The 25,662-nt window shown below is 36.2% G+C and overlaps 1 protein-coding gene across 2 annotated transcripts in view; it reads left to right on the top strand.

The window, feature by feature from the left end:
- The window catches only part of LOC115451756 (hemicentin-2), a 165,480-nt gene that overhangs the window by 84,751 nt on the left and 55,067 nt on the right, over positions 1-25,662 (top strand). For both annotated transcript variants that reach the window (XM_037446238.1, XM_037446232.1), the window contains exon 4: positions 2,724-2,871. In XM_037446238.1, the coding sequence (XP_037302135.1) occupies positions 2,724-2,871 (148 nt within the window). The remainder of the gene's footprint in view (positions 1-2,723; positions 2,872-25,662) is intronic.

The following is a 25,662-nucleotide window of genomic DNA, read 5'->3' as shown; positions in this document are numbered from 1 at the left end:
TCCGGTTTTATACTAGATTTGTTTGAGTATTATAAATAATAATAATAATAATTATTAGCCCTGTATTATATACTTGCCCACTGCTGAGCACGGGCCTCCTCTACTACTGAGAGGGATTAGGCCTTAGTCCACCACGCTGGCCTAGTGCGGATTGGTAGACTTCACATACCTTCGAAATTCCTATAGAGAACTTCTCAGATGTGCAGGTTTTCTCACAAGGGCAAGAAGTTACATGTTTTTTTAACTTCCACTACAAAATATACAAGAGAAACATGGCCCGAATCAGATTGTTATTGCGTAGATTTTTATAGTTATATCAAAACAAATGTTTGCCATTAGTAAAGGAATTTAATATGTTCAGTAATAACTATTATTACCAGTTTAAAATTATCTCGACTCAAAGGCAATTTTCAAAATGTTTCAATAAATCCAAGTTATCGGAATTCATGTAATGTTAAACAATGTAATGGATGTAATGAAATATTATGAGTGCCTCATTGGCGTTGTATTGTGTGCGCCGTATGACGACTGCTCTGAGCTCCCGGATTCGAATTCCGGGTTGGGTAAAATGATATTGGATTTTTCTGTCCAGTATTTGCCTGGAGTCTGGAATTTGTACTCGATATGGCCATAGCCCCCTATTACATCATGAGACGAAACAAACATGGCGAAGACGTTGCACCTGCTCTTACCCCTTTGGGAAGAAAATACGTGAACTTAAATAAGGCATGAATTAATTTACTTACCTTTGAGTGGTACTCCTTTGGCCTTTGTGATCTGAATGTCTACTCACTGACCCATGCATTTTGGTACATGATTTGCTCGGGGCATTCATAATACTAAGTGGAGTGGCGTGGTGGACTAAGGCTTAATCAGTAGTAGAGGAGGCCCGTGTCCAACAGTAGGAAAGTATATAATACAGAGTTGATATTATATATTATTCATGATACTCGTTAGATTTTAGTTTTCACTATTGTTTATGCTTTTGGCGTAGCATTACAAATCGGCCTAGAGGAAGATCAGCGCTGGTTTTTATCAGTATATGCTAATTTGGAGTCGTTTTTATGAGGCGCAAACAGATTTAAGTATTTTTTTTGTAATTATGTAATCTTGTTTGTTACAAATAAATATTTTTTTTCTTTCATGATGTGCGTGTGTGTGTGGTCATAAGATCTAGTTCAAATCTTTATCGTTCTGAAGTAATAACAATTCTAAGAGTTAAATTCGCAACTTTGAAGGGAAGGTTCAAGGCATGAAGAACTATGTACAGGGGGGATAGGAAGGGTATTGAAAAGATTAATACTATAGACACACAGCATCAAGAATTTACTACAAATTTATCTCAATAGAATAAAAAACAATCATTTATTTCTTATTGTAGTTGTTACTAACCGATGTCAGTATGTCTATTTGATGTATTAACCAATTTTCAAAATAAAGGTTCTGAATCCGATCCATATGTTGTTCTTTGAAGAGCTTATGTTATAAATTACTAATATTTATGTACATCAAAGTAATAACATTATTATTTGATGGTATTCTCCGATTTTTAAGAGGAAAAACCGAAATAAACAGCTTACAATAAAATATTCGGCGAATATTCTAATATTCTATTACAATCGACATGTTAGGGAAAAGTAAAATACATTTAAACGACACACTCAGCCGCTTTTAACCGATTTCCAAAAAGAGATTCTCAACTCATGTGTTTCATTGACGTATATTCTATAGACACGAACGTCGATATTATAATCTATTTGTTCAAAATTTGAACAAAAATCGGAACCAAAACGTCACTGTAATAACCTATTTATTCACTTGAACAACAAATAATTTTACTTATTTGACTAATATTTTTTATTCACATCCAGGTTTACACTTAGACTCGAGTTCTTATATTAAAAGCGTCACTCCATACATAACCACACGCTGTCAATGTTGAAATCATACTAGCCAGGTGTACGGATTACAGTAGTTAAGTCGAACACGAGTGTATGGAACGCCAGATCTAGTACGTTGTACATATATATCGATGATGTGCTTCTATTATTTGTATCAAGACTTGAGAGTTGCTGCAACTAAATAGCTAACCTCACCAATCTAGTTATGGAAAACAAAATATTCAAAGCTTGACATCATTCTGAGTCGAGTACATACTTAAAATCTGAGGCCTTATTCTTTATGTCACACGTTATTTTAACAGTGAGTCGCGTTTAGGGCAATAGACAGTGGTATATAGGACATCATTCCACGATCGATGATTCCACGCTAATTTCAAGGTGACGTAACACGGACACTTCCTACCATAGAGTGTAAGGTCTCAGGCATCTTCACTCGTCTTGTTACTCAATGAACATAAAGATCGACAAAACCATTACTCTAATATTATAATCAGGACCTACATTAGTACCTAGGACGTCGTTAAAAATTTTGTCGACACCCTCTTTACAAGAACCATTTTAGGTCACAGCTCAGAACAGTATTGCATTTTGTGTTGGCAAAGACTATATTTGAACAGACCTAGCAACGTGACCCTATTGCAATTGATGGTTAGTTAAGACAGGCCAGCTCCTGTCAACTGACGAGAGACGATTACCCATCGCCAGTTGACACAATTATGCCTGTTTGGATATCTCCTATTAATGACGATTGGCTCCCTCCTGTCTCTCTAAGTCCGGTGCCTTCAATATCCCCACCAAGAGCTCACATCAATTCAGATCCAGTGGACTTTGTTCCAGTGTCGACGATGGAAGTGGAGGCGGTGGTGGGGCGGACGGCCTCCCTGCCTTGCGACATCGAGCCCGACTCCAACGAGGATCGAGTGTATATGGTGCTGTGGTTCCGGCACTCTGGAGGGAAGCCGTTGTATAGGTAAGATTTTTGTGACGTAATCGAAAGGACTTCTCGATGGTAGATAGTCGTGTCCAGTAGAACAGTATATGCTCAGCTACTATTATAAGACTGCCTCGGTGGCGTAGTTATACTGCATGCGCAGTACAACAGCGCTCTGAGGTCCTGGGTTCGAATCCCGGCGCGGGCAAAGTGATATGTGAGATTTTCTGCTCAGTATTAGCCCGAAGTCTGGAATTTGTGCCCAATATGGCGATAGGCTCGCTCCCTATCACATCATGGGACGGAACACACTTTGCGAAAAGTGGGTGCCCTGGTTGTGTCTCTGCATACCCCTTCGGGGATAAATACGTGATGCTGTGTGTGTACTATTATAAGCTGGCTAACCATTATAGTATTACAGGAAATACCTTACCAGTAGCTGTCAGTTCGGCTCTTGAACACGAAGGCTGCAAAGTCTTCGAAACGTCGGGAAAAAATTATAATATAAAAACCGCGATAATATAGTTTTATTTCAATGTCTATTATTCGCGTAGAATTAAAAATCAGTAGTAGAAGAGTATTCAGAGTTGCAATTATTATCCTGGAAACCTTGTGCTTTTTCTGATGTTAATTGATCATCATCCATAAACGGCAGAACATCAAATATGCCGTCACAAAGAAAGACGGGCAATTGAAGAATAGAGTTTTGGATATGATACCGTTCAAATATATTTACTATTCTTTTAACTCAAATAATTAACACGATGAAGCTCCAAGTTTCTAAACCCAGAAATCCACGCCAGATATTCTCGACAAGTCGACAAATTCCTTACCCAAGCTCAGCTGCACGTTACGCAGCAATTCCCGGCGCTTTAGATTAAAATCATTAGCTGTTTAATCAACACGAAAATGATTAACACAGAGTTCCCGGATCACAATGACCTCTGTTGCCAGTCCTTATTAAGCGTCCCGGGTAAATTGTTTCGCGTCATTGTCCCTCGTAACAACTCTGGAATAATGTTCTACATGTTTAACGTTATGTTTGGTAAAAATTACAGTGGGATTATAATACTTGGATAGAGTAGAAGGTTTTGGGTGTTTAGTTGTAAGACTGGATAGCGAGGGCTTCCAAAGTTTACGTGGCGGCTGTTCGTTCAGTGTTATGCGACTATATTGGAATAATACGTCAGGGATATTTATCTATACTAATATATAAAGCTGAATAGTTTGTTTGGACAGGCTAAGTTTACGATCTGTTAAACCGATTTTGATTTTTTTTCACTAATAGGAAGCTATATTCCTGAGTGCTATAGGCTGTTGTTTTGTCCCGGGAAAAACTTTTCACAAGCAAAAGTTAGTTTTAATTTATAAATAAGGACAAAACAGAATACAGTCATGGAAAATGATAAAAATACAAATTTTGAATAATTACCTACTTAAACTACGCTGCATTCCAAAATCTATGCCCTAACATAATCCGGAAACTTTTATCATTTTACTCGCTCAAAGTATTGATGACTGTATAGTTCTAAATAAACTGCAAAGTATCAGAGGTTGTAGCCAACATGCCTTTCTATATATTATAATGAATGGCAATAAAAAAATATGGAAATGACCTATCAATAGGACATTCAATAATCATTAACTTATGGATGTCAATCGCTACGATATGTTATTCTCAAACATAACGTTAGCGTTAACGATTGTGGGAAGGCATCTTATTTACGGCCTCAGCTCTGAAACTATAGGAAGGAATGTATACACGATTTTCTTATAAAAAATAGTTGTTAAGCTAGTAAGAAGACAGCCCGGTTCTTAACATGATCCGCAATTAATGTTTTTGTTTTTATGTGGGAGTGTAAAATATACTACGTTTTTTTGTTAGATATTATTATATAAGTTTCTGACATTTGTGTTAAGCTAAAATGGTTCATTTACTTCAAAGGGAATGTTCATGCTTTTTTTTATACTTTCTCCTCATTAAAATAACACTGTTTTTTGCCTCTAACCGTTATCCGACACAAAACGTACACTCGATCTCTGGATATTTTTTTCATTGCTCGTCCTGGCAAACCATTTTCCCTTTTAGGGTTGGGTAGAGGTGCAAGCCTATTGTCATTTACTGGTCATATTCCAGACCAAGGGCAGATACAGTTAAACCCATCTATTATTAAAACCGACATTCTCTCCTTAAAATCTAGGAATTCTGCTTTAAGTTTATGCCTTTTCGGAGGTCTGCAGATCGTTTTACGATGTTAATTCTCTATTCCTAGTTGTATAACTTTTCAATCTAGCTCATTCCAATATTTCAAAACCTATTGCAATAACTTCATTTAAAAATATTGGAAAGAAATTAGTTGAAAAGTTTATTTTTTTTCAAAAACCTTACACAAAAGGGCATTTAACTACTTAAGCATTTAATTCGCCTTTTATATGTTGCATGTGAAAACCTGTCGGGTTCACTCTTAATTAACCTCTTTAGATGACGACATATTACAGAGGTTTGTAGCGAATTATTCGCGATTAGTTATAGCGAAACCTCGTTAAGTTTACATTTAATAAATGAGGGTAGTTACATTTTTATTGCCAACAGTGCGGCGCCAGTTCAAAATATTTTTGGTCTGTATCCACTTTTATGTGGAATACGTAGTCTATAGTAAACACTTTAGTCTAAATGACATCTAGTGTCTTATTCTCTATACTAGTTATTATAGTGCTCGTAATAAATCTCGCATTTATGACAATATTTTCATATCTATACTTTTATATAAAGCTGAAGAGTTTGTTTGTTTGAACGCGCTAATATCAGGAACTACTGGTTCCAATTGAAAAATTATTTATTATTGGATAGCCGTTTTATCAAGGAAGGTTACAGGGTATATAACCTCATGCCATGATTAATAGGAGCATCAATGAAAAATGCTGTGAGAACGGGGAAAATGTATTCCTTTTGAGAGCTTTTGTTACTTGCACGAGTAAATGTTTTAAGTTACACAACAATCATGTATGACGGAATTGTTCCTCTTTAAAAGATCTAAAATATAATATTTAAAACAAAGCCTACCCTGCATTTATCTCCCTGAACGCGCTAAACTAAAAAACTCCCCCAACAGATTTCGATCAAATTTGCTATGGATATAGTTTGAGACCTTAGGAAGGAATTACTAATTTTTAAATATATAGCGGGACTTTTATCCCCGAAAAAATTATCAAATATTTTTTTTAACGCGGGCAGAGCCGCCAGCTAAAGTTATGAATACGGCTGCTGACTTCAAATTATTTGACGTCATTACCAAAAATCTTAAAAAGCATCACCCCACATTACATCGCCTCCTTATCAGCCGTGTAAATCGTATGGCAGTGCGGAATTGGGGCACATATCGACGCCGCAGCTCGTTACGCCGCGGCCTAACGATCCGACCAAAACGGATTAGCGACACGCCGCCGCATCCGACGCAACGATTAGCGATCGTGTTATCTATAAACAATTTGTGCAGTTGATGAGTAAGATATATAGAGATGAATAAGAATAATATAAGATCATGTTCTGATTGTGTTACTAAATGAAACGGTAAAACAATTTGTGCAGTCTATGCTGGGTTTTGTATTTATACAAAGTCATATTTATTTATTTACTAGTTGACCCGACAGACGTTGTCCCGTCTTAACTATGAATTTGCAGCGCGCATTCTGTCAATCGCTGACAGTAATTTCAAACAATTGACAGTTATATAAAATTAATATTTTCGTTAAGTTTTCTTAAATTTTCTAACTTTTCGCGCAAATTTTTGCATTTTTTCTTTCATAAGAACCTTCACATGAAAATAACAAACACAACAAAAAAAAATTGTAAAGTCAGTCCAGCCGTTCACGCGTGATGGCGTGACCAAGGGAAATAGGGATTCATTTTTATATATATAGATGATTTTGAAATAACAAACAGCTGCACAACAAAATTTAAAAACAGGTTGTTACGTTCTCAAAGTTTACATAAGTGTACCACAACGTTATCCACAGTTTACTACAAAGATAATAAAAAATTGCCGTAAATTGATGAAAAATTGAAAAAAAAAGGAAACATATATATCAAAAAGCAAAGTTATACATAACATAAGAAGATAGCTACTAACATAAAGACCAATTCATATACATCATAAAATTTTCACTCGCTGCAAGTTTAATAATTAAATATTGACATTGATAAATGAAACAATATATTTATCTTCTTGAAAATATTACTACAATTAGTTAGTTGAACTGTAGATGTAAATTAAACATGTTTCGTACAAAATAAATAATGAAGAATAATTTTGAATTTTACACACCCTTGTCACTACCGGCAACATCACATTTTCAGTTAGAAATATACTCACGTTCGCACCATATTCACAGAAACATATTTATTAAACGTGTACGGCGAAGTGACCACAGCACCTGATGATAAGTGGAGTGAGGTCCAATAGAATGTCGACTGACGAGAGTTGATTACCCCTCGACAATCGACACAATTATGCCGGCTTGTTGGAACTGATACATGAAATATACAGGCTGATCCCGGCACGCGACACACTTACGAGGGATACTATGGCGGATTTTAACACCTTGTCTACAGTCGCTATCCGGGCGGATATAATATATATCCTATCAGCAAGCGAGCAAAACTAGTATGAAATACAATAGAATTCTGAACATGCCAGCTGTATACATTCGGAAATAATGAAGAGGCACTTGCATTTAATTCGATTCACTAAATCATTGTAGAGTGTAATTATTTCAAAGTAATTGTTATGTTAATTGCTTTTATATAATTGTAAAATAGATTGCAGTTAATGTAGTTATGTCTTCCTGATCGAATGATGTGTATTTTTGCTGTCAAGTGAAGTTTGGAGTTCAATCTAGATTACTTCATTTTTTTTATTGGTAAAACACCAGGGCGTGCAAGATGCTTTTCTTTAGTCTTTGATTGAATCCTCCTTGCCGAATTTCGGTCACGGCGGCCAATCTCAACGGAGATCAACCAGTACGCAGGAGATATTATATGTATACAAGTATGTGCGCAATACACAGGTGCACTATCTGTTCCTTCACTCTCATAGTTCGGTGAGAAGGCGATCTGACATGACCGAAATTCTCCGGTCATGATCCCTCAGGCGCAGGACCAACGGCTTTTCGTGCTTTCCGAGGCACGGGGTATTACACCTCAACTTCCTGACTCCGAACTGCGACTGAGTATTTTTTTTAAAATGACAACTCCAGTCACAATTATTTTTGGCCCGACCAGGAATTCGTACCCAGGATCTCAGCGCATTACTCGTACTCGTATTGTGTGCAATTACAACCAAGCAACAGAAACAGTCAATCTTTAACGCTAATTGGAAACAATAAATGTGTAGGAGTTACATAATATCCTAGCAATAAGTCAGGCAAAAGAGAGTTAGATAGACATATTTCCAAATTGTCTAAGGCCCTTTGAATTGCTTTCTATTGTAATGCGCAATATGGCCATACGCAATTATATCTAACTACAAATGCGAACCAAAACTAATGTTGTGATATTAATTGGATGTCGTTTTCTAGGAAACGAAGTAATTGGGCTCCGATTCTACGAAAACGTGTGAAAGTAAAAATATCGAACAAATTACTACCTTCCTAGATGATGCTTTGCGGTCATTCTAATTTGAAATCCCAGGGAACACTGTGTCTTAACAAGTTTTGCTTCCTGGACTCCTTAGTGTTGACGTCAAGGACTCGGCTCTACGGTTGCCTGATGTTTTCCATCTATGGGTGTTTAATGTTGGCTTATAAGCCCAGTGACGCTAAATTAACCGTCCATTGGCTCTTTCATGATGGGCGGTAGTAGAAAGACAGCGCTTTCTTCGCTAAACCAAAAAAAGACGGCTGGTAATAAAAACTCAATCAAATCTCTTCTGCTACTAGTGGTAGGATATATTTAGTATCCGCCCGGATAGCAATCACCGTACACAACATTAAAACCCGCCATAGTGGCCCATAAGTGTGTCACGATCTATGTATTTGGTTTAAACAGACGGTAAAATTATGTTTATTGTGGAGCGGCCAATTATCTCTCGTATCAACACTGTCTGAACTCTATCAGGTATAGGGAAGGTGGACTTTACCCAGACAATATAAAAAAATAGACAGTATAGTTCTTTTATGTATGTTTATGTATTATTATTTAATATCCATGATGCACATACCTTATTTATCTCTGCACCACCCTTAGGTTGACTGGGAGAGAATGCCTTTGGCATTAAGTCCGCCGATATACATGTATGTATATGAAGTGTAAATAAATAAAAATACATCCTTCAAAAATTCTCCGCCGACGCCACGAAGGAGTGGAATAAAGGCCGGTGGAAGTCTGAATATATTTCATTGGTAAAGAAGTAAAGTATTGTAAGGCAGGAGACTCAATACACGCAAACAAAAATTGTTTGTTTTTAATTTAAAGTTGTAAACTGATGGAGTTTGTTATTTGATGATTCATGAAACTTACATTGAACTGTACAACTTTTGTAATTCAAATAAGTCATAAGAATTAATACATCCCATTATAGCCTTTAGCGTTGCATTATGGTTGTAAATTAAAGATTTTGTTTGTATAATGATTTTTTACGTTTACGTGAATGCAAATTGAAATAAGACTATTTTACTGGTTTTGTATGTTATAATTTTTTCCCGACTTTTCGAAGACTTTGCAACCTACGCCAGTCCTCCCCGCGACCATGAATTTAATAAACGCACTAATTATATCACCGAAACACGAGGCCAAGAAAATATGTAATATTTCGAGCCATTTTGCTTCCATGTATCAGGACATCTCTTCTAAACAACATCGAAACTTTGGTCCTTACTAAGAGACAAAATAGGAAGTTCGCTTCAATGCGTTAAGCAGGAAACGGAAACGGAACCTCTTTGAAGTCGACCAGTTTGATATCTTGTACTGGTTGTAAGTGCTTTATTTAATTGGAATTTATGATTTTACTAGACTTTTGGTGCCTCGCTCCACCTAGTAGTGTAGTGAATATGTCCTATTGATTATTTAAAGAAAAAGGCGTTATAAAAATGAATTAAATAATATAATTCTTACATAGGTGAACATAGGTGCCTTTATAACATAATGCATAGATAACAGAGGGCCATATATTGTGAATAAAACAAAACTAATTGATTGGTGTTTTATATTAATATTATATTAGGTTCATTATAAGCCTTTCAGTGGTTACTTACATTTAAACTGTTAAAAGCCTGCTCTCTTTTCATCCTAGGAATTTTCCTCCTTCTACTTCCTCCCTCACAGGGTACGACAGTCAGGTTGCCACTCTCTCGTTAGCAAGGACCCCCGTTGAACTTGGAATGATCAATATAACGCCCTACGCCACCAATCCACAGAGCGGCCGCTTGGTCTCCATATTGAATGCACGGGGCAGGGGGGACAATTGTCACACACAGATAAGTGTGTGTACCTCATGGTTGCCAATTCACATTGAGACCCATAAGGGCTCGTAAACATTTCTTGGCCTTCACCCCTCCTCCGATCCTAAGAGGTTCCTTATCCTTCCTCCACTCTTACTTCCCAGCTATCCCCTCCCAACTTTCCTCCAGGTCCCTGCAGTCGCTAAGCAAGGGAATTCCAGTATCTCAATCGCAGGTTTCCCCATTATTGCTGGGTCCGATAAAAAAAACATAACGCACTACGCTCAATAACACCCATAGCCGGCAAATATCTCGGAGGAATGCTTGTAATGCCTACACGAAATGCCTGCCTAGACGAAATACTATTTGGCATGATATTCCAACCTTATTTATGTTCCCAGCTGTGAAAAAACTAAGCGATCAAAATTGCATCGTGGATTTTACAAACTTTTGATGTTTTAAAATAAACGTTACAACATTGTTCGTTAATTCGGATCGTATTAAGCGACTTCGGTCGTAGCTCGGTTTGGCGGACCGCGTGACAAAATCATTAGTGTCACGCTCCGAAAATCGAACCCGCGAACGTGATACTATTAAAATGATGAATGAACTGAATAATCGTATGCATTTGATTTGTAATGCAATGTGTAGTTGAGAGGGCTCGTTAGTAAAATTATTGCAAATATTAGTGTTTATTTATTTTATTGCAGGATGACAGTGTGCCACTCGCCTGATAGTATGCGGTACGACCGCCCATAAATACTAGCAACACCATACTTATGTTACTAATAGTTATTATAACAGCGACGTTTTTTTGGACATTTTTGAATGGTAAGAAGTAATCGTAAAAATAATTGAACGGATTATGATGAAAGCTAGGACACAAGCAGTCTATGTCCTAGATTAATACATGGTTATTTTTTATCCTGTATTTGGTGCCATGGACAATAATGGGATTTTTAATCTGGTGCTTTAAATGGTGCTGACATCGTACTTTGTAGGGACTTTTGTATTTTGAAAGGATTTTCACTCTAGTGAAGCCGCGAGCAGCAAATCAATAATAACCTAATTGAATGGTAAAGTCAAATACTTTATCCATACAACTGCAATCTATGTTACGTTATTCTATGAATATCCGAATGAATAATCAGATCAAACCAAATTTTAACGAATAAATTCGTCTGTACGTTACATATGAGTTTAAAGATGGCGTAATACCTAAGGGAAAATGAATGTAAATTACTGTCGTAAAGCTCTTGTGCGTAAGAATTGCGTATAAATGAAGCGCCGCGGTGGATTTTACTGCTTTTTTCGAATCCACAGCTGTTGCTTGATGGATTTACTGGGGATCGGTGAATGTCTGGGCCTTGAGATTTGTAGGTTTCATGATTTTATCATTGGATTGTATGAGATATATTGGTTTCCATTCGAGGCTGATGTTAGTTTTACTCTTGCGTTTATTTGTTGTTGAGGTTTTTAGATAGAAAGCAAATTTGTCATCATTATCAGCCGCAGGATGTCTAATGCCGAACATTGGTACAGAGTTAGCAGAACTGATGGCCGATGGGGCACGAAGGTTCTGGAGTGGAGGTCATGAACTTGCAAACGCAGCGTAGGACGTCCACCCACGAGGACAGATGTCTTAATAAAAGTCGCAAGAGGTTTCAGATCAGTTGACTATTATTAAACAAAGGGCATCATAATTTATTTTGGCGAGGGTTTCAATTACAATCCAAAATATATCAAACAACGTTTTAGTTTACTTAGTCTTATTCTTGAGGGTGTTAGACAAAACAACTAATATTAGTGGTCTTTTTATAACTCATAAATTTTTTCAAAGTATTGAACCAAATTTCAAAAAATTGAAAAAAATCAATTTTTGATTTGGAAAATTTTCGTCAGTAAATTAGTAAAGGATGTAACTAGCAGAATGTAGGTAGAAAAACATTTTTATAGATTTCTTTTGGCGCTGGCAAACTAAAGCTAAATGAAATGCAAAAAGTATGAGTGAGCTGTGATCCGAGATTGGATACTTTTATCGGACCCACTGAGCTGGAAAGTTACAGGGGCAATATGATCCCGTGGGATGTGTTTTGCAATTTCACAACATCAATTTTCCCTCGGTTTCGTACCTGGATGGTTTTTATTCAGATTGTTTGGCGTTGTATTCTAAATAGCATCACTTTGAATAACGTGATTTAAGGAATCAATAGCTTGGTGTCGTAAAGGATTATTGTAAATTATTGGTTTGGTGAGATCGTTAGGCGTCGCGCAGACGTAGTCATGTCGTTTTCATATATTAAGGTTTATAGTTATCAGTCTAGTATATATAGTAAGAAAATCAGCCTTGTATTATGTACTGTCTCACTGCTGGGCACGGGCCTCTTCTACTACTGAGAGGGAGAGATAGACTTCAAACACCCTCAAAATTCCTATGGAGAATTTCTCAGGTATGCAGGGTCGTTAGGAAACGATGTTTTCTTTCACCGTTAAAGCAAGCAATAATTGTATATCAGTCTAGTGCTTCAAGTAAATTGATTTTTGAAGTATTATATGTCACGTGTTTGATGTAGTTTACGGTTCCTATGCAGTACTAGTTAAAGGATATTATAATCACATTTTGGTTTGTTTTGTCTTCAGCGTTACGTGTAAAGAAAGGTGCCATTGTCTAACAAAAAGTGAACATATAATATATGGAAGACTTGTCGTTTATCTTTTGTATATTAAACATCTATATCTCATACAATTTTATTCCTCTCAACAATTTTCAAAATTTTGTCAACCTCATTTACCATTAAGGTAATACACCTTGACCTTCTTACCCTATAATCATTGTATTGATTTTTTCGATTGTAAGAAAAGCAGGTGTACCGCATTCGGACCCTTTCTAGTGGCCCTCAGACCTTCGGTTGGCATGCTAATGCCTCGTCAACGACACTTGTAGTGTTATTATGTCGAAATGTTTGAGTTGCCAAAGTTTTGAAGTGTTTCCTGTGTTTATCGGGTTTGTTGCTTCTGTTACGTTTCGTATTCGAGTAAATATAGTGTATTTTTTTTTCATCGGGGCTCGCAGTCGACACTGTGGAAAAGCCTTCAAATGGGATACTGGAATATGCCGACATAGCGACTGCATGGTCCTGGAGGAAAGTTGGAAGGGGATACTTGGGGAAGAGAAGTGAGGGGCAAGGAAAAGTAACCTTCTTGGAATGGGCTTAGGGGAGAAGTCCAGGAAATGTTCGCGAGCACTCATTGGCCTGAATGCGTAGTTGCAACTATGGGGTATACACACTGATCTGTGTGCCTAGCGCCGCGGCGAGTAAATACAGTTTATTATTCTTCTGGCATATTGAACGATAGTTGCATGAGTGTTACAATGTCTTCTACATGCTATTCCACTACATTGTGGGTCAATATGAGGTCGGAGCAACACTTTTTCTCGCAAGTTGTAGAAACGATTTTGCAAAGTTTTTATTACCGCAAGTTTGAAGACGATCTTTGGGGAATTCCGTGCTGGAATTAAGTTGAAAATGCACATAAAGTGTTATTGAACTTGGGATTCATGTTCATGACCTCGTACTCAGAGCTTGGACTGCCTCGGTGGAGTATTAGTTGTACCTACGTGGTATTTGTACGAATACCGCGCTTAGATCCTGGGTTCGAATCTCGATTGGGGCCAAAATAATTATGAGTGGATTTTTCCGTCCTTAAAATTACTCAGTCGCAGCTCAGAATCGGGAGTACGAAATCTTTACGTACTCCCGCGCCTCGGCGAGTACGTAAAGCCCTTGTGGTATTGCGTTTGATCTCTCTCTCTCATTATGTCGGATTGCCGTCTCACCGGACTGTGAGAGTGAAGAAACAGAAAGTGCACTTGTATATTGCGCACACTTGTGCACTATAATATCTCCTGCGTACTTGGCTAATCTCCTTTGAAACTGGTCGCCGTGGCATTTAGTTAGGAAGGAATCAATCACTCAGACCCTGTAGCTACATTCAAGAAGCCAACATTAATTGCTACTGTATTGAAAACCAAGAATGCCAATATAACAATATTAACAAGATCCAGTAGTTGAAATTCAGTCCTAACAAGTCACTGAAGAGTTTCACGGAGTATTGGGTAAATCCTTTACCGCCCAAATCATTACCCGACCCATAATTTCAGTTAAAGCCAGATCTGTATCAACAAAATGACAGTTGTTTCAGGTATATAACTGACGAGCTTTTGAAAGTCGACGAAGTTTTGTCACACGCTTTTATTTAAATATAACAATAAAACGGGGAAGCTTTTAGTGGAGCTGTGTTTCCGGCGGTTTGAAGGGAATATTTGAAATGTTGTTAGAGGATGGCTAAGGTCTCTTGTAATTTTGTTTTCAAGATTGTTTATGTTGTGTTTCTACTGACAAAATTGTATGTATATACGTCATTTATTATTGTTTTAATTTTCTTTATTCCTCTCAGTAGTAGAGGAGGCCCATGTCCGGCAGTGGGACAGTATGTAATACAGGGCTGATGGTGATGTGACGTGAACTTTTTTTATTGCTTTGTATGACGAGACGAGCTTGACATTCGCCTGATAACCGATACGACCGCCCATAAACAGTAGAAACACCATCCAACACCTTAAATTACAAAGTATTGTTTAGTATTCCACTTCGCTCGACATCCTGAGACTAATGTTAAGTTTTATTATATCTAGTAATTACACTGGCTAAGATGTTCTACAAACCGGAACACAACAGTGACTACACACTACTGCTTGACGGCAAAATTAGACATTGCCGTGGTACCTACCCAGGCTGACTCTCACATATGAGAGACCTACCACTAACTGATCGTTACTTTTCATTTTTCTTCACGTATAAGAGTCTACCTGGGTAGGTATATCAGTATAGTATTTCTGCTCCCAAACAATATTGAGCCAATGCTTTTGTGTGTAAAGACTTCTTAGCCAGTGTAATTATTGGATACTGAGAGTTATGACAAGGATGACGATTTTATGCTGTCCACTAACCACCTTATTCATAGACGTTTTTTATCTATGGACGGAGCATTGCTGTGATAACAAGTCTGTTTCTCAGCGCTGACAGCATGGCAGCCTTCGCAGTGCGTAGACATAGGACCGTTGTGATTGGCTAATATTGAGATAAAATTTGAATCTAGTTGGCTGTCAGATAAACAAAACTGAACAAACAGCAAGCTGTCAGATAAAAATAACTGAGAAACAGATATATATATATATATATATATATATATATATATATATATATATATATATATATATATATATATATATATATATATATAACGACTATGCATAGGGGCGTCAGTGTTTTGCAAGTTAAAACTAGTGATTTTCCTCCAGTCATGTCGCTTACCATCGAACTTAATTGACCATCCATACAATAGTATATACAATAAGATAATTAATTCAGTGATTACCATTACCAAAATTAACTTCTCACAAAACACTACCGTAATTTGTACATAAATCTTCACTGAACTGAAATCCTGCTACTGAAGATGTCATCAAACACCGGGACGGTTAAACCGCTGTCGCTCGTATCTCATCCCGCGTCGCTCCAGAGGTAACGACCCGTGAGGGAGCCCGTCACTTGTCTCCTCGTGTTGCTTCAATGAAATTTCAATATACGTCCCCTCATCCCACACTGAAACACACCTTATGCCCCCAATGATAAGGTTAAACATCAATTTGGCGCGCATCAAAGGATTTTCCGTGACGCAGTGTCAACGTTTTTCGAAGAATTCTTTACGTGAATTGATTTGTGACATAGGATTATGGATTTGAGTCCTGTCAGAGATAGTTTGTGAAATTAGGGGAAGATGGTGTGTTTTTCTTGCCTGTTATTCAATTTGGTATAGGTTATTTATCAGTTTGTGCAGAAAAAGTTTTTCATACAAATCCATTATTTTACCTACCATTTTTATAAGCAAATATTATACAGTATTTAGTTCTGCTTTAGTCGACGAGATTTTTTCTAACACACAGCAGATCATGCTTACCTACTCGTAACTAAAAATAAAAACGAAAAAAAAACGTTAATAGGCTTTCAACGTTTGGGTAAACTCGTATTAGCTTCTTGTTTGACCTATATTTTTCATGACGTGTAAATATGACTTTTAGTAAGCGCCATTTTACCTTTATATTTTAATGGTCTTATTCATAATAAAACCCTTATCGAAGGTATAAATCGCAAATAGTTAAAACGTCCTATAAGCTTACCGAGCCTTCGATAAAATTTCTTATTCATAATGGTTTCATAAACCTCCGATAACAAAAAGGCCTTTAAATGTGCACAATGTTGCCATTTCGTAGAAAAAAAATCATTTAAATAAGTTCTACCAATTACTACCAAGTTTTGTCTCTGGAAACTGACAATAAAAAAAAATTGTCTGTCATTGTCACAATGGCGTTTGTCAAAAAAGTAAATAAAATAAATACAGGAGAAAGATTTATTTGTTGTTCTCGAAATTCTTTGTAAAACTTGGAAGAACGCAGGCAGCAAATTGCGATAAAATGGTAGAGAAGTGAAAAGTAGTTGGGGGAAGACAAAGATGGTGCAGCTCTTTTCTGTATTTGAACGTTTGCGCTATGCATTCCTGCATTACTAACTATTGCTTTTTTACAAGATTACGTTGAAGAAATTGATTATATTTGGGGGAGCTGTGCTAACTGAAATGTAATATTGCTACTCTTGCATTGCGCATGTCAACGCAACTATTACGCAACAATACGCACTATGATAGCCACTCTTAAAATATTCATATAAATAAAATATTTGGATAATATACAATAGTGATTATGTACCGTGGTGGCATTCAGTACAAATAATAAAGTTAAAACAGCACAATGAAATATAAAAGGAATAAATCAATTTTATTTTTTAGATCATGCTCATTGTGCCTCCTCAGACCCCACTTCCAATAGAAAATATAAAGGAGATATGTATGTATCCATTTTATGCTATAATCATGTAGGATATTATTGTTTTAGGTAGGTCATAAGTAAAACATATTTTTGAGGTCTTTATTAGTTGAAATAAGAAAGAAAATAAATAAAAACCTTTATTTATCAAAAGGCTCTTATGACAAGTCAACATATAATCAAATATGATTTACAATTTGTAAAGTACACAGATTAAGGCATGCATATGATGCATTAGTATACTATAATCCACCTCCACCTGGAAATATAAGGGAGGTATTAACAAATCATCATTAAGTAATTTAAATTTTATACTATAATCCTGTGGGATACTACTGTTGTATATTTGAATAAACATTTTTTATTTCAAATTATGTTGAATGCTTATACATTGCATAATTTCAGGTTTGTTCCACATCTGCAGAATAAATTGCAACAGTAGAAGTGCAACACAGGAAAGAGTTACATGCTATTCAGATGGACAATGAGCTCCAGTGAAATAAAAAATAAAATTGAGATATATTAATAAAAGAAAAATATAAATTTTATAAAAACAAATGACAATGACTAACTTTAATTATGTTGTATAATTAGTTACCTTTCAGTGTGAACAACTTTAGTCTAGATTTTGGGTCAATGATGATAATAATTGATTCTGACACCTCTTCAATATTGGACACACTTCTGTGGCATATATCTTTCTTTGAGCAATTGCAATGTTGTGCAACACTGCAAGAGCCACAATAGTAGTCTTCACATTTCCAAATTTAAGATATGCCATGAAACAGACATTGAAAATGCTGTTTCCACACACCAAAAGTTCTTGTTGCAATATCCGGGAGTTATGAGTGCTGCTTTGCCATCAAATATCTCTGATCTGAAGATTAGCATCACAATTCACCTACAACAAACCTTTAAATCTTACCTGAACAACAACATTGAGGAAATAATATCCTTTTCTATATAATATTAGGCTGCATCACAACCATATTTTTTTTAATGTTATATGGGTGTAATAAATACAACCAATTATAGATGGGAAGTCTTTACATGGTGAAATTCCAGCCTTAACAAGGGTTCCTCTGAAAAGAAGTGGGGTATAATTATAATCTGCAGCATGTAATACGAGCGCACGCTCCACTCACATATACCACTGGTAGTGGCTTAAGATAATCATAGAGGTCTCCAACATCTTACATCTATTAAGAAAACGAATCTAAAAGTAGCTCTTCATTAGGTATACGTATTTACCGAAGTCTGTATAAATATGGAATAGAATTAACTTACCTCATGACGATCCCAACATGTCAATGCAGTTAATTAATACTTGCAATTCTGATGATCTGCCACAACTTATACGGTGAAGCTGCAACTCTTCGCGGACTATCAGTCACTTATAAATGCAGCCGTATGTTGGGAAAAATAATACCGTTTACGGAATTCATCATTATCCAGAGAAAATGGATCTAATTTCTGACGACATATTTTTCTACCTAAAGCAGCCTAGCTTGCATTTTTAATACGTAACTAAATAAAATTATTTCTTGAAACGAAAATGATCGAAATGTTGTTTACTTCTAAGTAGACTGACTTTGGCAACAAGCGTCAAACATGAAACAGCTGACCGACGTCAGCCATTTTTTTGCTATCGAACGCTTAACATAGGTGTAAAGACGGGGGTTAGGCTCGATAAATCAAAGCATCTTTATCGGAGACTTTTAGCGCAATTTAACCATTATGAATACCAATTTTTTACATGCCTCCGATAACGCCCAGATAAACTTTCGATAATTCTGATAGTTTTATTATGAATAAGACCATAAATCTATATTATTTTCTCCTTCATACTTCAAACCCGATGAAGGGAAAAATACCAATGTGCTAGAACTCCCATAAAAAAGTAGAGGTAACGATAACTTATGGCCAAGTTAATTAAGTATAAATTCTTCATTAAACCGTTTCACGAAAGGAAAATCTATGACTGAATTGCAACATATCACTACTTATAAAAGAACTAACTGAAATCGTAGTACGTTTTTACAACACAAAAAAAAAACGAGGACATGGATAATGGCCATATTAACCGGGCTATCTTCGGTCACACTACCCTATAATTAATTATAGTGACGAGCATCAAACACTAAATACCCTCCAGAAACAGGTCCCTCGACTGCCTATATATTATAATATACTAGCTTTTGCCCGCGGCTCCGCCCGCGTTATAAAGTTTTTCAGGCTAAAGTTTTCCGCTATAAAAGTAGTAGTTTCCCGGGAGCCTATGTTCTTCCCAGGGTCTCAAACTGTTCCATACCAAATTTCATCTTAATACGTTGGGTAGTTTTTGAGTTTAACACGTTCAGGCAGACAGATGCAGCGGGGACTTTGTTTTACCCTTAACATTTTTTTTTACAAAAAATAGGGGTTGGTGATAGAAGGGTATAAATTTAGGGTTGAATGTATTTTTTAATGCGACATAATAAAAAAAATAAAAAAATAAAAATTTGTATAGAATTATAAAAAAAATGTTAAGGGTGGACAACCTTTAACACTTAGGGGTATGAAAAATAGATGTTAGCCGATTCTCAGACCTACTGAATATGCATGCAAAATTTGATTAAAATCGGTAAAGCCGTTTCGGAGGAGTACGGAGACAAACATTATGAAACGAGAATTTTATATATTAGACTAGCTTCCGCCCGCAGCTTCGCCCGCGTGGATTTCGGGTTTCAAAAATGGAGAAGGTGCTCAATTTGTCGGGATGTTTTTTTAATTTATGGTGGTATGCAGGTGGTCCGATTGTCCGGTCAGGGTCTGATGATGGGATCCTGGTGAAATCGAAGGAACTTTTAACCATTAAGGTTGCACACGAAATGACGGAAGCTTAAAAATGGAGTAACTTCTCCCGTTTTCCCAACATTTTCCATCACTGCTATGCTCCTATTAATTGTAGCGTGATGAAAAGTATACTATAACCAGCTCAGGAGTATGAAAAATAATTGTACCAAGTTAAGTTAAAATCCGTCGAGTAAATTTTGTTTCTATAACGGTTATACAGACAGCCAGACAAAAATTTTACTAATTGCATTTTTGGCATCAGTATCGATCCCTAATCACCCTCAGTTATTTTGGAAATATATTTCATGTACAGAATTGACCTCTCTACAGATTTATTATAAGTATAGATATGCAAAAGTAGCTCAAAAATTGTCCATAACGAAAACATGCATTTTAAAGTAAAACAAAAGAAATAATATCGTGAAGCCAACCAAATAACTAATGATATATTAAATTTTGTGACTGTTCAATTTAGTCGGGTCCGCGATATCACTTTTGTTGAGTTTCAGAACGCGACATTACATTATTATATTCTGTGCTCCAACGCACACTGCTTTGATGTTAGGAACACACCTACATTGCTTAGACAACAGTGAACTTTATACAATAGCAATAAAGCTCAAATTGACTCTACGTATTAGTCAGAAAACGTTTGTATGAGAAATAGAAAAATGCTGTTTTGAGGATTTTCCCGGCAATTATTCGAATTTTTTTCACCTTTTAAACCTTCCCTAGACCTCCACGAATAATTCAAGACCAAGATAAGATAAATCCGTTCAGCCGTTCTCGAGTTTTAGCGAGACTAACGAACAGCAATTCATTTTTATATATATAGATTATCTTGTAACATAAACACGGTCCGCAAATGAATCAATTTCAACTTGCGCTTCCACAGCAACTACATAACCTACCCGAGGCAATTCTTGTGCGCTCTGTCTCCACATCAAATGTACGCCCATGCACGAACATCTGTCGCGGCCCTAAGCACACAGTCAAGTGTGTATACCTCATGGTTGCCAATTCACATTTAGGCCTATAAAGGCTTGGGAACAGTTCCTAGTCTTCTCCCCTCTTCCCATTCTAAGAGGTGTCCTTGTCCTTCCCCACACTTCCCAGCTATCCCCTCCCAACTTTCCTCCAGGACCCTGCAGTCACTAAGCCGGTGGAATCCAGTATCCCATTCGCAAGTTTCCCCCGGTGTTGAATGCGGAGTCCGTAACCCAAAAAAACCTAGTACCTAACTTCCTACGCACCCCCCCCCCCCCCGGAGCAATTCTTGTGCGCTTGGTCTCCACACCAAATGCACGCCCATGCACGGGGGCACATTTGCCGCGACCCTAGGCGCACAGCTCGTGCGTATTCCTCTTGGTTGCTAAGTTCACATTGAGGCCTGTCTAAGGGTTCGTGAACATTTCCCTTCCCTTCCTTCCAACCATCCTAAGAACTCCTATTCCTTCCTCTTCTCTTCCTTCCCTCTATCCCCTCCCTTATTCCTCCTGGGCCCTAAGACCGTCTAGCTAGAGGCTACCGAGCCTCCAGTGATAGCGGTAGGGCCCACCAACTCATCATGGGGTTGCCGTGGTTGCTAAGCCGGGGGATCACTTGTACACCGTTAGCAGGGTAACCCGGTGATAACCACGGTAGTTCCCCCTAAAAAAAAAACTTCCTACGCAACCACCTAGGCTTATCTCACTTGAATGTAAGTATCTTCTTTATATAATCCAATTTTGTGTAAACAATACAGCGTATTAAGCAAAGATTATTCTAATTTAAACTTATTCAACAATAATATAAATTTTTACAAACGACACATCCACTATATCCTCAAAAATTCATGTCTCCTAATATATCGCATATTGTTCACTTGTACGATCAGCAACAAAAGTCGATGAACAAATACTAATTTACAAAACTCCTGAACATTGAAACGGACCACAAATCACTTACCAAAGACGAGTACAGATTAAGGTTATCATTTCAATGTTACAAAAGTCGCTAAACATTTTGTAACTTGACAATGCATTAGTTGATGAATCTCATTATTGAATCTATACTTCTATACTATTATATAAAGCTGAAAAGTTTGTTTGTTTGACCGCGCTAATCTCAGGAACTACCGGTTCAGACTGAAAAAATATTTTTGTGTTGGATAACCCTTTGTTAGTGGAGTGCTATAGGCTATATATCGTTACGCTATGACCAATAGGAGCGGAGCAGTAATGAAACATGTTGCAAAAACGGGGAAAATTATTCGTTTTGAGAGCTTCCGTTGCGTGCGCTGCGTAAACGGTTAAAGTTATGCAACAATGATGTATGACGGGATTGTTCCTCTTAAAAAGTTCTAAAAAATATATAATAAAACAAAGTCCCCCGCTGCATCTGTCTGCCTGAACGTGTCAAACTCAAAAACTACCCAACGTATTAAGATGAAATTTGGTATGGGGACAGTTTGAGACCCTGGGAAGAACATAGGCTCCCGCGAAAATATATAGCGTGACTTTTATAAGGGAAAACTTTAGCCCGAAAAACTTTATATCGCGGGTGGAGCCGCGGGCAAAAGCTCGTACACCCTTAAAAAAATATGAAAAATAAACTGACGTTTACGTTGAAACCTACGAGGACAATCTCCTGCCAGAATAATTTTGAATTTACACATTTGTTTTTTAAGCCGGCCAGTGCTCTATAAAATAGGATGTTTAAAATGTAATTAACCTATTCCTATTAATGTTGTAATATTACTTTCTAATATATTATGATGTTTTGTTCATACTTAAAAATTTATAATTCTGGTTATTAACTTCAATATATACTATTATATAAACCTAAAGGGTTTGTTTCTTTGAATGCGCTAAACTCAGGAACTACTTAACTGATTTTGAAAATATTTCACTAATAGGAAGCTACATTACTCTTAAGCCCTACACGCTACTTTCTATCCAGAGTAAATATAAAGCACGACTTTTATCTTTGAAAAACTTTTTCACGCGGGCAGAGTAGCGAGCCAAAGCTAATACGTTATAAAATAACAATTTAATTAACATCCTGGACTGTTGTATTTATTCGACAATGTTTTGATAGTACAAAACGCGGTGCGCTGCGCTTCGCGATATTGGTGTCTTGAAGCTTGATGGGTTCAATTTAACGAATAGAAAAAAAAGCTTGCATATAAAACAAAGAATTTGCTAATTTCAGCCACATTTGTATTTATTACAGATCATAAAAATTGTCGCTCGTAATGTTTAGCAGTTAATGGTTTGACAGCGTTCAGCTACTTTTGTAGTTCAATTATGACAAGTTGTTTTGTTTTTAAATTAATCAGCAACTTATGGTAAATGATAATGATTAGGAAATATTGGAAACAAATTATGTTCAACGACTTCTGTTGCTGACTGTACCTATTAATATTGTAATCCCATTCACCTAAGAGTACCTAAACTGTTTTATAAATACTTGCTATGTGTTAGTTTTACTTTCTAGAACACATTTTTGGGTTATAATTATTGTCCAGGATTTTTTTCTTCATGTTATTTGCTTTGTAAGTGATTGTAACCTGTTTTGTGTTTAATAAACAAATAAATAAAAAATCCGCGCACCTTACAATACTACAATTATAAATTTTTTAACCTAAGAAATCATTCTCAGTGCTGTTTTACTATGTGAAACAATCATGATCAAAATTTCATGTTTCTAGACAACTTTAATGCTTATTACAATCTAGTGCAAACGTTTTTTTATTATCTAGTATCTACAATATTAAAATTATTTGTTATATAATATGTAGGTAACGTGTATTTCATATTTCATTTATTCATAATGCAAACAAATAATTTCTCTATAATCCTTGCAATATTGAATTTAATTAATGTTAAAACGTGGAAATTTCATTATAGCTGACTCTAGTTATGTTGATTCGGTTTAATATTACATCTATTGTTTATTCTAGGGTATATCATCATAATAGACTGGATATTAGGCAATTTGTACATTGAAATTATAATCTTAAATAATTAGGTTTCAGACATATAAACGATTATAGACCTTATTTTCTTCTGCTTAAATCTCAATGTTGATTTTTGTTGTTTAAGCTTAGATATTGACCTCAATCTCCTCCAGTGGATCCAGTGTCAGGAATATCATGTTAGAAGTACACGCATCAAAAAACATTGGACCGCGAACCTATAGTTATGAAACAAAAGAGGCGTTATTGAATCTATTATATTTTACGCAAAACAGGTTACAATTGAGTAAATATAATACAAATTGCAATATTGATATTAGCCATTCCACTGCACTCGTTACCCAACACTGGCTACTCTGTTCTTTAAACTGGAATACAAATATACACTGTTGCATGGTGTGCTTGATGGTAGATATAGACGTTGCAGTGGTGACCTATGCGGCCTCTCGCATATCACAGACCTACTAGCGTATTAGGAACAAACAAATATCTTCGTAAATTTCTCATTTATAAATAACTACCTGACCTGACAGACGTCCCGTCTTAACTATGAATTTGCAGCGCACATTCTGTCAATCGCTGACAGTTATTTCAAACAATTGACAGTTATATACAATTGATATTTTCGTTAAGTTTTCTTAAAATTTTCTAATTTTCCGCGCAATTTTTTAATTTTTTCCTTTCATAAGATCCTTCTCCTGACAATAACAAACACAACAAAAAAAAATAGTGAAATCGGTCCAGCCGTTCACGCGTGATGGCGTGACCAAGGGAAATAGGGATTCATTTTTATATATATAACGAAATAAGAACTAAAATTGACACATTTCTTGTTCATCCGGACAATGCGGAATGACTTCACTGCACCTGTGTGTAAATGCAAAATAAATGCGAGAGTTCATCTAATGTTACATTCATGCAAGAACTAAACCAAAATACATTTTTATTTTACAATAAACTGCGGCGGACTCGGTTCCTCGCGACGTTTCTTAAGTGTACTCGAAATATATTTTACATTTCTCAATTTTTACCCCACTGTATAATGTAAGGTAATGTTTTCTGAATTTCGTTAGATGTATGTTATTTTAGGTTTGTGTAATTTTTTCTGTACTCTATAAAATTGATCGTTAAAATTGTGATTCTGTATGAGTGACATTGAGTACTGACGTCACATGAAAAAACAAAATGGCGCAGCGTCTCTAACTAACGTGAATGAAAATATAACTATAACCTAACTAAATTAAAAACACCAGCCAGGAGTTACTATGGATCGTGACGTCATAAAAAAAAACAATTGATGGTTGCTGGTCACCGTATTATAATTTTTTTTTCTATTTAAGTATCGCCAATATGACATACAATAATGTAACTGGTAAATTAATGAATAATAAGTCTTAATTTAAATGTTGACCACACCATGCACAAGAAGAATAAATGCTACAGAGAGTTGAAAATCACTAAAACATTTTTTTTAAGAATAACAACAACCAATTTGACGTATCTACTTAGCACTTTTATAAATTTGTAAAATATAAATGATAAAGAAATCCGACTCCACAAAAGAATGTCAGGCCATATTCATCACTGAAAGCTATGACGATTACTGGCGGAGATAGCCTTGCAGTCCGTTATTTGTTACATTCGATACGATAAATTG

This window comes from Manduca sexta, chromosome 6, assembly GCF_014839805.1.
Source record: "Manduca sexta isolate Smith_Timp_Sample1 chromosome 6, JHU_Msex_v1.0, whole genome shotgun sequence".
In the NCBI taxonomy this organism is placed as follows: Eukaryota; Metazoa; Arthropoda; class Insecta; order Lepidoptera; family Sphingidae; genus Manduca; species Manduca sexta.
The sequence above is the reverse complement of the archived record's forward strand: the minus strand, read 5'-3'. Positions and strand labels throughout refer to the sequence as shown.